The sequence below is a fragment of the Heliangelus exortis genome, chromosome 10 (assembly GCF_036169615.1).
Source record: "Heliangelus exortis chromosome 10, bHelExo1.hap1, whole genome shotgun sequence".
Lineage (NCBI taxonomy): Eukaryota > Metazoa > Chordata > Aves > Apodiformes > Trochilidae > Heliangelus > Heliangelus exortis.
Genome location: NC_092431.1, coordinates 17,608,611 through 17,623,466, shown reverse-complemented (window position 1 = coordinate 17,623,466; position 14,856 = coordinate 17,608,611). Strand labels below are relative to the sequence as shown.

At 42.6% G+C, this 14,856-nt stretch overlaps 1 protein-coding gene across 1 annotated transcript in view; it reads right to left on the bottom strand.

The window, feature by feature from the left end:
* Positions 1–14,856, bottom strand: part of RNF150 (ring finger protein 150) — a 121,544-nt gene that overhangs the window by 42,945 nt on the left and 63,743 nt on the right. The window contains exons 2-4 of the mRNA XM_071753766.1: positions 7,456–7,706; positions 557–628; positions 59–141 (exon numbers count right to left, since the gene is read on the bottom strand). Of these exons, the coding sequence (XP_071609867.1) occupies positions 59–141; positions 557–628; positions 7,456–7,706 (406 nt within the window). The remainder of the gene's footprint in view (positions 1–58; positions 142–556; positions 629–7,455; positions 7,707–14,856) is intronic.

Sequence of the window (14,856 nt, the reverse complement as noted above, 5' to 3'; positions counted from 1 at the left end):
AACAGAGCCTGTCTTGAGAGACTATCAGAGCTAAAACCAGCTTCAACCATCAACTTACCTGCAAGGCAGAATTCTGACAACATCATTGGGTTTGTAGCCTTCAATACAAACAGCACAGTTATCAAAGTCTGGCTCAGTCTCCTACAGGAAAGAGAACATTCATAATTTTAATTTTTTTCTTTTGTCAGCTAATCTTTTCATACAAGAGCCTATGTGACAAAGTAAAACAGTCACCAATGCATGATGCAAATCCAATAATGCATTTCAAGACAAACAAGTAAAATTTTCTAATATATTCTCAGTTGGAAATTTGCCCTGGAAAGCATGCAGATTTAGTTAGCATGTTTAAACTTTCAAGATATTCTGCATCTTCCCAGATTCACCTTCTCTCTCCACTCCATTCCATCCAGGAATTGCTCACCAGCATTCCTGCCCCACCTGAAGGACACACAGTAGCTCAAGCAGTAATTGCTGTTTTCTTTTCTTTTGTCTTCCCAGTAGTCTGGAGGAATCCTCAGAGCAGTTTCATTTGGAAATGAGTAATTTGAAGAATTACCTTGTCACCTTTCCTGATTGTTCTCACTTGCAGCTTGTTGATTGCTTTCTTTGCAGCATCTCCAAGTCGGCGCTGTAACACAAAATTTGCTTTTTAGCAAAGAGCATCTCCTCGTGCAGAAATCATCATCACCTTTTCTCCTTAGGCTTCTTAATAATCTGAAATAATAATCTGAGATGACTGTACCAGAAACAGGACAGTGCTGCATAAATATAAACAGATGAAGCCAGCCATGCTGTTACTTACAATAAGAGCACTGTAGGTGTTCAATTCAAGGCTCCCTGGTAATCCCCAGCTGGTGAGGAAACTCTAATGGAGTTCCAGTAGAGACTGCATCTGAGCCCATCAGGATGCTACACTACAACACCTTTACTGTTCCAGTGAGAAGCAAGGTGTGTAACAAGTCCACTATTTGGGTATTCTACTTTCCCCCCCCACCCCCCCCTTTTTTTTTTTTAGGGCACTTGTAAAAATACATTGTTACATGAGGCCTGTGCTAGTAAACAGAGTGAACACCGGACAGGAGATTTAGGTCTTTTTTTGTCCCAGAATTAGTTCATTATCTTCAACAAGACAGAAGCACTGAATGTGACTTCTTAATTTTTCAACCAGATAAACCATTAATTAATTTTTCTCCTGTTCTCTTTCCCTGCCATACAGAGTTTCCTTCTTTACAGGAGCAAAGCAAAGTAAAAAAATGGGGCAAAAGCACCTGAAATTTCCTACAGGTAAAGCACTACATAGCCCTGCAGTAACATCCTACCCATATGTAACCACTTGCTTACTTGTTGCCTTTCTATCTTTACCTCCAGTGGTCCATGAGTTGCTTGCTATGTGATGTTTCTGACTGCTCTCCCATATTTCCAAAACACTTCCTGTGGCTCAGAGCCACTCAGGGCTGCAGTTTGTAATAATCACAGCCTGACACAAAATGTCCTGTTCTCAAATGCTGCAGATGGAGATGTTGCCTCTTTGCCTCTTGTAAGAGGCTGAGAACTTTATGGGGCAGTTCATACAATCACAGCTCAGCAGAGCTACCTCTGTGCCCTATGCTTTTGCCTGTATCAGTGCTGTTCACTTGCATTAACCCAGCCATGAGGCAATGTGAAGACAGACTCAAAGGCTGGAAAGGTCTTTGAGAGGTCATGTACTCCCATCTCGTCCTCAAGGCTGGGTCAACTTCAAAGTCAGAGCTGTGTCCAGTCAAGTTTTGAACATCTCCAGTAAGGGAGAGATTTCACAACATCTGTGAATAATTTGTTCCAGTGCTTAACCACTCTCACCGTTTTTTTTTAAACTTTTTTTTTTAACATACAAATGGAATTTCCCCTTTTGTAATTTGTGACCATTACCCTTGTCCTCTGAGATGAGTCTGAGCTCTCTAAGCACCCTTTATGCAGCTGAAGGCTGCAAGCAGAGCCCTTCCTCCTCCTCTGCTTCCCTCCCTTAGCAAGATGAGCTCCTCTGCCTCTCCTTAGATGTTTTCTCCTCCTATCCCCAGACCATACTGGTGATGCTCCTCTGGGATCTCTCTACTTTTCTCATGCCTTCTCATAGTTCCATGCAGCAACACCTACTCCAATGTCGTGTGAGTTTCCTAACAGCTCATGATCCAGTTCACCCCAATTTGCCGCCAACAAATGACTTAAAATCTTCCCTTCACCTCCCCTCCCCATCTGCTTTTCCAGCCATGTGTATTTAGATGAGGGAGACTCCAGAGTTTTGGTGACTCAGAAGACATTCAACTTTTTTGGGAACGCTGCCTGTGCTGGAGTTGTTCAGAGAGCACTGTCAGAGGGAAGGGTTTCCAGCTCGAGGGGGTGAGAGCACGAAGCCAAAGCTGGAAGGAAGCTGGATGTGGTTTGGAATTGAGTCCTAATCAGCATACAATTAATAAATTACCCCTTTGTTCTTCAGAATCAGTTAAAATTACTAAATTAAATCGAGAGGGTAAGCTTACTGGATTGGAAAGACACAGAAGACTGACAAAAGGGATGCAATACTGAGAGCAGAGGGCAAATTCAGATCTGGATAAAGAGGTGAAAATGATTTACATCTGAGCTTTCCAGCATAACTGTTACATGTGAGCAAGTATCTTGTAGCTCTAATACATTTTTCTCACAATATCCCTTAAATAAAGGGGTTGGATGAGACTTGGAAACATCTTTTGTCAGCTATTTGTTTCTTTAATGTAAATCAAAGACAGACTGATAACACCCAGCAAGACAAGAGTCATTATGTCTTGCTTCAGGAATTGCTTGTGATTCCTTTTTATCATCATATTACTTAAACTAACGAAATGTCTCAGGTCTCTTTTATTCTTCAAGGGAGAAGGACAAGATTAAAGACTCATGTAGATCTTTGATCTGCTTGTTTTCATGTTTGCTTTCTCTCACCTCTCTTAAACAGACAAGTTCATGACTTACATGCAAATGAAAGTAATTTACTTTTTGAAAGAACAGGAATCTCTTGGAGTAAAGTCATACTTTCAAAGGATTCTTCCATTGGAACAAAAAGCATGCTATCATTAGCCAATGATTTCTTCCTAAAGATAAGAGGTGTTACAGTAGCTCAAGGGTTTAAAGTGAGGCTTAGAGATTTACAATCATAAATCTCATCAGGAAGGTTACAACATTCAGCACTCAAGTGTTAAGGAAGGAGTTAAGCATTATCAGATGCAGTGGTTTTGCAGAGATGGTTGTACTGCTAATGGAGAAAGGGCAGTGGCATGGAAAGCATCATTGTCTGGTCCTGAGGAAGCAAAGGAATAGAGATTATGGTGCTTTTCCTCATGTAATTCCAAACTGCCTTTGACTACCTCTGCAACCTGATGCCTCTTGAAGCAAAAAATCCCCACAGTCTTTCACAATGAAACTCTCAACTTCAAGCAAGGTGCTGCAGAAGCAGATTGCCTATGCCTTCCTTCTACAAATTTATCCTCTTCATATCAACAGGGTTCATATCATCAGTGTACCCACATACTTCTTGGACATCTTCTTAGAAGACTTGAGAAAAAAGGAGGCAGCCTTGGATTTCCACCCATGTAAATATTACTGCCTATCTCCTATGTCTGTATGTATGGTGTAGTCTGTGCTAAAATTACAGAATTAATTACAGAATTATCAGAGTCAGAAGGGACCTCTGGAGATCATTTGGGCCAAGTCTCCCACTAAAGCAGGATCACCCAGAGCACATTACACAGGACTGAATCCAGGTGGGTTTTGAACATCTTCAGAGAAGGGGACTCCACAGCCTCCCTGGGCAGCCTGTCCAGTGCCTTGTCACCCTCAGATTAAAGAATTTTTTTCTTCCTTTAAGATGTTCCAGCTCGTGCCCATTGCCCCTCCTCCTGTCACTGGGAACTACTGAGTCTGGCTCCACCTTCCTTGCACCCATCCTTTAGGTATTTGTAGACATTAACAAGGTTTAGCCTTTTCCAGGCTAATAATTAAATCTATTAAACCCAAAACTGAAGTCTAAGAGCATTTGTAGCTGACACTCTGGCTGCAGGTGCACATGCCCATAATGGAATTCAGTTTTGTGCTCCACTGCCTTAATTCCCAGCCAAGTTGGGATGAATAAGCAAGGGTATGCAGCAAGAATCCTTGAAATCCTGACTCCTTACTCATCAAAAGGCATCTAGATGGAGCAAGCTGTGCATTTCCTCTGGCACATGAACCTGGATTTTGCACACATGATGAGAAAGAGTGGTGGCTGAGGATGTAAATGCTGTGTGTCCAGGTACCATCTCACTGTGAGTCACAGGAAATTATTCCAGGAGATCCTTTGGTCCTTCTACCTGCCTCTCTCACTGGCTGGATGGATAATTAAGTCAATTCATTATGAATTTACTGCTTGATCAACAACCTGGAGGGTTCTCTGCGCAAGAAGGGAACTGGACCTGGAAAGGGTCACCATATAAAAGAAGACAAGAAGACAACAGTGGTGATGATGCTTGGCAGGAGGGCACCTTCTACTTTCAGTGAAAAGAAGGCAGAGCTGCAGCTGAGCTGGCCTGCAATGAATGTGCTTAAACACATCTGAGGCTTTCCAACACGTAAGCACAACACCTCCAAACTGTGACATGCAAGTTACAATGACAAAAGCTTTCCAGGGCAATGACAAAAGAATCTTGCTTCAGCAAAAAAACACAGTTTTTCTATTATATATTTGAATAGCCAAGATATTAACATAGAACTTTGTGATGCCATCCTTGTGCTACAAGAAAATGTAACCCAAAACCAGGAACCCTCATGGAAAGGGAAAGAGCAAGGTGAAATATTCTGAACTACCTAAATCCTTATATTCCACACCTAGGACTAATAGAGAAAAAACCAAACTACAGCAACACAGTAGCACAAAAGGTTGAGCTTTGCATATCGCTACCATTTTCCATACAAAAAAAGGTAATAAAGAGATAAGAGGAGATGTCTGACAAAACTGCATGAAGAAAGTACATGAAGAAATTCAACTTTGCCCCATATCACTGCCACAGCTTTGGCAAAATCTCAGTAATAAATAATTGCTTAGGAGACTTGCTTCTTTTTTCTTCTGATGAAGAGATCTAGTATAATAATAAAGTTATTAAACCTTCTGCACAAGACAACTCCTTGTGTCCACTGTCAGTCTAGTTCAAACGTTGGAAAAAATACTGAAAAGGAAGCCTGCTTGAATGTATAAACCTATCCATTCCAAACTACAGCATACTACCTGAACCAGATATTTATTTGGCTGGATTGTGTGTTTGTGTATGTCTATACACACTGCTAATCAGCCCCTATAATTGCTTGACTGAAAGCACACTCACAGCACTCACACAGATAAATTCAGCACACGTGCTTTTGCAGCCAAAGCATCCAAAAATTACAGCAGTCACAGCCAATCTGCTGCCTGTGATGTTCAAATTCCAGCTGGGACAGTGTCATTCTTCCTATCCTATTTCCTACTGTATACTTAAAATAAAAATATATTCTGCCTGTAAATACAGAGCAGCTACTCTCAGAGGATGCCTAAATTTCAATGGGGCAGTGTGAGGGATCCCTAATTGTTAAATACATGTAACTGAATGTATGGCACTACTTTTCTCTACAAGATGATCTCTAACTCTCAGTTTTACTTTTTCTGCAAAGCAAGCAAGCAAGACAACCCTCTCCTTGCCCCAGTGCTAAGTTATTAAAGGCCCAGAAGCATCTCTGAATTACAGAGCATTTTTCCCTGCAGTAAAATGGTTATTTCCTCAGATTTCATACATTGATAACATTTTCTACTGTGCCATTAGAATGAAATGTGGAAGCTTCAGTTTCACAGTTCTGCTGATGCAGAGATAGTTGCATCCAGACCAGTAAAGATTAAATTTATTATTACTGTTATTATTATTATTCATTGCTGAACTACCATAAAGATGCACAGTGCTTTATAAATCCAGAAAGCCTCAGCACCTATGGCTCATTCCCACTGCTGTTGTCCTCTCCAGTTCCAGTTCTACAGGTTCTGTATCTTTTTCAGGGAGTTTGGACAAGATGCCAAACCCAAAAGCAATGGTTTAATAATCACAGAATTATTAGGGTTGGATGGGACTCCTAGAGATCACCTGGTCCAACTCTCCAACTACCAAGAAGAGTCCAACTCCATCTTTCTTGAACTCCCCCTTTAGACACTTGTAGACATTAGAATCATAGAATCATAGAATTGGCTGGGTTGGAAGGTCTCCCCTCAGCCTCCTCTTTTCTTTAGCCTGGAGTCCCAGCTCCCTCAGCCTTTCCTCATCAGAGAGATGCTCCAGTCCCCCAAGTCATCTCTGTTGCCCTCCACTGGACTCTCTCCAGTAGTTTCCTGTCTCTCTTGAACTGGGGAGTCCAGACCTGGATGTATTCCAGCTGTGGCCTCACCAGGGCAGAGCAGAGGGGGAAAATGACCTCCCCCTGACCTCCTGGCCACATTCTTCTTTATGCAACCCAGGGTTCCATTGCCCTTCCTGCCACCCAGGGCACACTGCTGGCTCATGGATAATTATCTACCAGGGCCCCCAAATCCTCCTCCTTAGAACTGCTTTCCAGCAGGTCCACCCATAACCTGTATTGGTGCTTCGGGTTCTTCTTCCCCAGGTGCAGGACCCTGCACTTGCTCTTAAATCTCATCAGGCTCTTCTCTGCCCAGCTCTCCAGCCTGTCCAGGTCATGCTGGATGGCACAACAGCCCTCTGGAGTGTCAGCCACTCCTCCCAGCTTTGGATCATCAGAGAACTTGCTGAGGATACACTCTCCTTTCTTGTCCAGGTCACTGATGAACACGTTGAACAAAGACCAGACTGAGTTTTGACCCCTGGGGGACACCACTGGTTACAGACCTCCAAGCTTGACCCTTCTCCAGAGATCACCACCCTCTGAGTATCCACCTCACTGTCCACTCAACTAACTAACTGGTGGCTATCACTACAGCACTTACATCTTCAGTCATCACTGCCAAATGAGCAGAGACGTGTTTGCCTTTCAAGACCCTTCTAAAGAAGTACTCAAACTAAAATTCTTCGGGGTTTTTGTGTTTTTTTTTCCCCCTTCCTTCACTTATTGTGAACCCTTATTTCACATACAAACATTCACATACCTCACTGTCTTTCAGCCATTATTTTGGGCTCAAGGGCTATAAGCTCCATCCATTTCTGTCACCTGGCTCTATGTACCCAGGCACTCTTTTAGCTAAGAAACATTATCAACTTTCTGTCTACTTTTGTGCGTTTTGCACAGAGAAAAAAAAAAAAAACCAACATTCTTTACGGTTCCTTGCTTGTTGCTTTGGTTTAGTTTTTTTAACCACACATTCACAATTCCCTTAAAATATATTTTTAAGCTGAATATATTTCTAAATGTTGAAACCCTGACAGCCATTCCAGCACTGCTCACCTGGTTTCTGTCTCTGGCATTTGCGTAGCGGAATCTCTGGATGTAATAGAAGACCAACCAAGCCAAAGAAATGATCATCAGCACAATAAAGGAGATGGACACAAACACCACAGAGGTCCTGCTGACGTATTTCTGCAAGTTCCGTGTCCCAATGGTTATGTACATCATCACAGTAATGTTCCTCTCCAGGAGGCTCACTATCTCTTTTCCTTTGGGTTCAGGAATCATTATTGCTACAACATCTTCTAGGCCTATAAGACAGGAGAGAGAGAAAATAAAGCTGAGGTAAAAAGAAGTGATAGATGTGTAATAAAATGACAAAAAGGGTGTAGCAAGCCACCTCCCTCCCTCCACCCAAAAACCAAAAAAAGCAAAACAGTAACAAAAAAGCTCCCCTTTCTCCTGCAGGTTTTCACCAAGATGTAAGTCAGGTAGACCTGGTGAAAAACCACAGTGTTGCTATAAATTAATCTCAGTGAGATATATAAAATTTGTTTCATGGGTTGACAAACACAGATTTCCTGCTCTGCTGAGGCTTGTTTAGATTATACTTCAGTAAGCACTGAAGAAAGGGAGAGATGCTGCATCCTTCCACCCAACACTTCACATATATTCATCACAGCCCCTTGCAGGGTCACAAGCCTGTCAAGAAGCCCCTCCAAATTCAGCACTCAGATCAGAAATACTTTCAATCACAGATCTCCACATGGTTTCATAGCCTGAAAGCACCAAGGCACCACTGTCCTTGTCTGGGGCTGGCAGGAGGAGAAGCCTGCAGGGACAAGGGAATCTTAGACACGTTCCCAGCTCACCCGCTGCCCCATGTCCCCAGAGGCTTCCCACAGCCCGAGCCTATGAAGACTTTTAGGAGCTCCTAAATGTCCAGGGGCTGGACCTGTCAGCTGATGCAAGTTTAAAGTCAAAAGCATCATTTCATCCCATAAAAAATGCTACTGCAGGCCATGTCAGCCCCCAACACAGTTTTCAGCATGGTCCCACAAGGATGGAATTCAGCACAGTTGAGGGGGCAAAATGCTGTTCACTAATGGGATGGGAAAAGAAGTCCTACAGTCCTGGGGACCCTTCTGAAGCCACAAACATGTAAAATGTGCCTTCCACCAGCCACCAAGCCTCAACTCTGCACCAGCTTTCCTTTCTGTGCAGTGTTGTTTCATTTTTCTCATACCACATGCTGCTGACACTATTTTCCTTCCACAATTTTATGTCCCCATTTGTACAGGACCAACACTCTGAAATTTTCTGGGATTGGGGCAACTTGTTAAAATTCCTTCTCTGGCTTTATAAATAAACTATCACTGCTTTATGGTATAATATTAGCAATATTCTGTTCTTCCACTTCATAAAACAAGGACATAGACAGTTTTTACACCTCATAAAGTCAAATCCTATATAAGCAGCTAAGGATAAAACGCTGTGTTTCGATGTTGAAACGTGCTAGAAACAACAGCTATGAAACATTCCCTGGCATTTAGAAAGAAGGGTACAAACTGGGGGTGTCTGAAGTCAAGAGACATGACACTGGCTTAGGGTTTCAGAATTTCAGCTAAAATCCCAGGAAATCAGCCAGCATGTCTGCAATCCCCCAGCTACCTGTATTCTGGCTGGGGCAGAAGAAGAAAATTCTGCCTTTCTCCAGACATTCCTGGAGGTGGTGATTGCTCAGTTGGGAATGGAGACATGAGAGGGTGATTTGCCTTTCCAAAAGCCTCCCCCTCCAAGCTGATATCCAACCTGAGCTCCTGAGTTCTAGGCACTGTGCCCTGGTCTCCCCTGAAAGAGGAGAGAGGTATAAACCACTTTTTCAAAGCTGTTTAGATGCTGAAGACCAGGACTTTCTAGGATATACTGGATACAGGATTCTGGATATACCAAACCAGATGGATGTGTGGCACATGATGGAAAATGCTAAACTATGGTGGAAACTTGATGAAATTCTGCTGGCTGCCTGGATCTACTGATGGCACTGAAATAGCTGTGCAGCCTGTTGCTACCCTCACATGGAAACTGCTGCAAAGCTGGGAATTGAACCCTCCTGTCTCAAGTCCTGAAGGAGAAGAGCAAACTGCACCACTCCTCCTCCTGTGAGGCTTCCAATCATGACACTTTCCTGATTATGCCCAAGCCAGGCAATATAGGGGGGGAAATCCAGAGTTTGGCTGAGACAAGAGTTTTCCATATCCATGATAGGAAACTCATCCTTTCTGCTGAGAGTCTTTCACAAAGCATTAATCACTTTCAACTATTTCCCTTTATTTCTCTAGTAAAAGCTCACCTTCAGCAGCCAAGACAAATCTACCTTTGCAACTCTTCTGATGCCTTTTTACTACAAAAGGCAAATGCAAACATTACCCTAAGCACTCAGGGAGAATTTGCCAAATCTCAAAGTGCCTGAGAAGGGCACTGGTGCTATGCCAGCAATTTTCCTGCAGTCAATAAGACAAATTGTCTGGGGCAGTGCTTAGCTGTCCACATACCTTCCCTTGTTTAAAGAAAAGTACAATTTTCTTTAATGAAAAGTGATTTTAAAAATCACTCTACAAGAAAATCAAGAGACTGCCTCACACATAGTCAAAAAAGAATCCACAGTGAAAAAATCTCAGAGCCAGAAATACTGGAATGAATTTCATCAACTCATTTGAAAAGCCAACCATCCTGACCTCTAACATCATCTTCAGGATAATCTGGGACACTGTCAGTGATGTTACCTGGAAGCTTCTAAAAATGGCAGATACAGATCAAAGCATTTTCAATAGAAAATATAAATCATATTTTAAGTGTTTCATTATATTGAATGTTTAATTCAACTGAATATAGCTTAATATGTTTCAGAAGAAATGCAAATAATGAACACAGGCCAGATATGACATGTTGCAAATAAAAAATCACATTCAGTTGTTCAAGTATGAAATTAATGTCTTTGTAATGCTAAAACGGGTATCCCACTGTAATGTCCTTTCTTCAATTGTAAACTAATGAAAAAGAGGGAAAAAAAATTGTGATCTCCTTCACAATTTCCAGTAATCACCCCTTCTTTCTGATTAAGCTACAGAGCAGCTTTATGGATTCAATTCACAGTGTAAACAGAACTGATTTTTAACAGGAGCAGAGCCACAGCCCTTCCTTCTCTGCTCTCTCCTCACCTCTCTGCCTGGAAGCTCCACCCCCACCTTAGGTCTAGGTCAATACACAAAAAAAATACAAGATATTAAAAAAAGTGCTAGGGGTAACTACTAAGTAGAACTGCATTTTGAAATGCAAAGATACAGACTTTTTTAAAGAGGAAAGCAGCTGCTTTTATTTCTTCAAATCTTTAATATATTCAAATTGCAAGCTAGCTGGTTATTTTCTTGGAAAACAACATTTTTAATGAAGTATTACTGGGAAAAAATAACTAAATCCACAACAAATAATAATCAGGGATTTTAAGACAACATTTTATAGAGTTTATGATAATTTCTCCAAAGCACTTAGAGAGAATGTCATTTGATGAATCAAGTTACTGAGGTTAGGTTTTTTATCTCAAATATGCTCAATATTAGAAAGAAAAGAAAATATTAAAAAAAAAAAAAGAAAGTAATTTATGTCCCTTTTCTCCCTTATACAACAAAATGTTTGTCTTACCTCTGTTTCATTATCTAATGACACATGGGAAGCCTCAACACAGATAAAAACAAAACATTACAGAGGAGAAATAACATAATGAGGCATCAACATTAGAGATGCATTTCTAAGCCCAGGAACACATTTGTTCAAGAGACTTAAAAAAAGAGAAAGTATCTAGTAACGTGTCCTGATGCTTCTCTGGTGACTTAAATACTAAAGATTCTTTTCATTAAGCACCCCCACGATGGGAACTGCATTTTGTGGCACTCTTGTTACCTAACAATTTCTTTTCTTTTTCAGGCCAAGATTAATCCAGAGTTTGACATGAATTTTTAAGTAGCTGTCAGGATGAAGCAGAGCGTCATAAATCAAAGGTGTGCAAGGCTGCAGTGAATGGATTTGGTTTTCTTTTTTTTTTTTTTTTTTTTTTGCTTAGGAAACATTTAACATACCAGTGCTCTCTCTTTATGAGCCAACAACCAAACAAGTCAGGTAGAGTTTCCAGGCATTTGGGATGATTTAAATCACTGTAACTTGCTGAAGCCTATTTGCCAAATCAAATATTTCTGGGCAGAGAAAATGTGCTGCCTGTCTTCAGGCTGCTATCCTGCTTCTGGGCTCTGCATCCCACACCATCAGGCAGGGATGTGCCACCAGCACAGTCCCCAGGCTCCTGGCCATGCTTGGGCATTGCAGCTCCAGAGCTGTGGACAGGCTCAGCTTCTTCCCTGTCCCTGGGCCAAACATGTAGCCCTGTGGCTAATCAAACAGGATAAAAGGACTGTTCCCTGCAGGAAGACTCTGTTAAGGGGCTTTGGAATTAATAGGTTTTGAGGAGCAGCTGAGGGAACTGGGGTTTTTCAGCCTGCAGAAGGGGAGGCTGAGGCTCTCTATGACTGTAAGGGAGGTTGGGGTTGGTCTCTTCTTCCTTACCAAGTGATAGAAGAAGTGGAAATGGCCTCAGGTTGTGCCAGGGAAGATTTAGGTTGGATATTAGGAAAATGTCTTCACCAAAAGGGTTGTGAGGCACTGGAGCAAGCTGCCTGTGGAAGTGGTGGAGTCACCATCCCTGGGGGTATTTAAAGGATTTGTAGATGTGGTGCTGAGGGACACAGTTTAGTGGTGGACTTGGCAGTGCTGGGTGAATGGTTGGATGTGATGATATTACAGGGCTTTTCCAGTCAAAAGGGTTCTATGATTCTCTTGCTACTTGCACTTTCCTCTGTGTGGGAGCCTGGGCTCCTCCTCACCCCAGTCCACAAGAGGTGTCCATCTCCTAAGGAACCTCTCACAGCAGGAAGGACTGAGTTAGAGGAGATGGAGAGTGAGTCTGCAGCTACACCTGGTGCTGAACACCAGAGCAATGATGAAGGCAGAGAGTGTTTGCAACATTCAGACACTCTGGAAAAAGACCTGGAAGCTCCTCTCCAAACCTTCCTCCTTCCCACAGTACTTTGGCTATAGAAATATTCTTGAGCTGGGATTCTTTTATGCAAACTTTTTCAACTTTAACAATCTATTGATGGTGTCAGAGAAAAGAAATTCTTCAGCTCTGTAACAGTGGCTTTTGTATAACAAATGAACAGATTTTACATCCTAGGAGATGTATGTACATTTCCCACCTGTCCACAGCCCAAATATTCCTTGGTTGTGCTCTGGCAGCTTCAGGGGTGATACTGACAAAAGTTCTCTGTTCTTCTAATTAGCAGCCAGGCCCTGCAGTGCCAGGCTGCTGCTTTAATGGTTTGTCCATTTTTGATGGAGGCTCTAAAAGTGGCACATTTCTGTCACGTCTTAGAAGAGACAATTTAATTCTTCATGCTTGGCAAGTGCCAGAAGTCAGTTAGAGAAATAATTAATTGAATTATTTGATTATCATTCCAATTAGGGAGGAATATAGTCTTCTTCAAGATATCCTGTCAATATGTAAATAAAAATTTCTATTATACTGTAAACCAAAATCAATTATTTCCTTCTATAGAAACACCAAACACTGGTGCAGGGTTCAGAAAATTCCCTGATAAAGCAACCTTCAGTCCTGCACAGAGCTGAGGATTGGAAATGTTGCAGGAGAGCACACGAACCTAAGCAACTCTTTACTTCTTGAAGAAATAATTTCATTTTTTTTGAATCAACTTCAGTCACTGGCAGCTACTGGAAAAGAAAAAAAAAAAAAAAAAAAAAAGAACAAATACAGACCTAAACAATTCCAAAGCTGCTCAGCCCATGGTCTGTGGGTCCTGGCAGCACAGCAAGAGCCAAGGCAGTGATGGCTCCTCCTGGGAGCTCAGCACAAGGACAAACCCTGCTGCAGCTCCTGCTGCCTCTGTGGGAATGGATTTTAGGGTGTGAGCTCATGAGACCCCACCTGGAACACTGTGTCCAGTTCTGGGGCTCCCAACACAAAGAAGCTGTTGGAGTCAGTCCATGAAGATCAGAGGGCTGGAGCACATCACATCTGTGGGGTTGTTCAGCCTGGAGAAGAGGAGAGGGTTCTGCAGAGGCCCTATAGTGGCTTTTCAGTGCCTGAAGGGGCTAACAAGAGCATAAAGGGAAATGGTTTCAAACTGGAAGAGGGGAGATTTAGATTAGAGATTAGGAATAAATTTTGCACTGTGAGGGTGGTGAGACCCTGGCACAGGTTGCCCAGGGAGGCTGTGGCTGCCTCTTCCCTGGCAGTGTCTCAGGTCAGGTTGGATGGGGCTTGGAGCATCCCGGGCTGGTGGGTCCCTGACCATGCAGTGGGGTTGGAGCTTGACCATCTGTAAAATCACTTCCAACCCAACCCATCCTATCATTCCATGATTCTGTCACCAAGGGCAAAGGATTGGCTGTGAGGGAAGGCTGTGGAGCAAGATGCAGAAGTCTCTCCCTACCCCCTGTTCAGGCACTGCCTTCCCTCCTGCCCCCCCCCCCCCCAGCATCCCTGCTCTGCCCCCACACCCTGCTGCCAGCACTGAAAGGAAAGCAGGACTGAGACCATGCTCTGTCCCCACTGCTAAAACTGAGCCACAGCAGGCAGGCAGAGCCAACCCCCCTTCAGCATGCTCAGCCTGAGAGTTAAAAAAAAATACAGGGAAATGCCAGAAGCAAAGGTAGCCCAGCAGCATGTAGCCCCATTTTTTGGTAGCTATCAAGCTACTGAAGTTATCAGAACACAAGTTTTCACCATATAATGTTCTTTCATTTTCACTCCCTTGCTTTGCAATGACATAGGTGCTTTCATCTCCTCCCACCCACATTTCCAATTTGTTTTCCTTCTCTGTTTAAAAGCAGAGAGAGATTTCCTTCAGCTTATCCTCTCCCTCGCTTCCCGCCTCTCCTTGGCACTGTCAGCACTCGCCTTGGTCCTTTGCCCATCTTCCAAAACATTTCACTGGAAATCAGGTTCCCTTAAAAGGCAAATGCAGCAACCAGGGAGAAAGCAGTGACACCTTTTCCCTACAGCACTTTTCCCATTTCTAACAGAAGGAAACTGTTATGCAAACTTTTTTTTTTTTTTTTTTCTTCTTCAGACAGCCTTATTGTCCCAACACACTTCTCACTGCAGGATCACAAATACCTATTGGGATAATGAAGTGACCTGTAAAAAAAAAAAAAAAATGACTGATGCTAATGGCTGGCTGCAGTATTTAAGTTAAGGATATAAGAGTTTTCTGTTTGTCTCCAAGTGAACAACAATAACCTCCAGAAGAGCTCTTTCTCGGTTCATTTCTTTTGATGCTAAAACCAGGAGAGGCAAGATGCTTCTGGCTGTGATCTTTCCCTGTGAAAAGC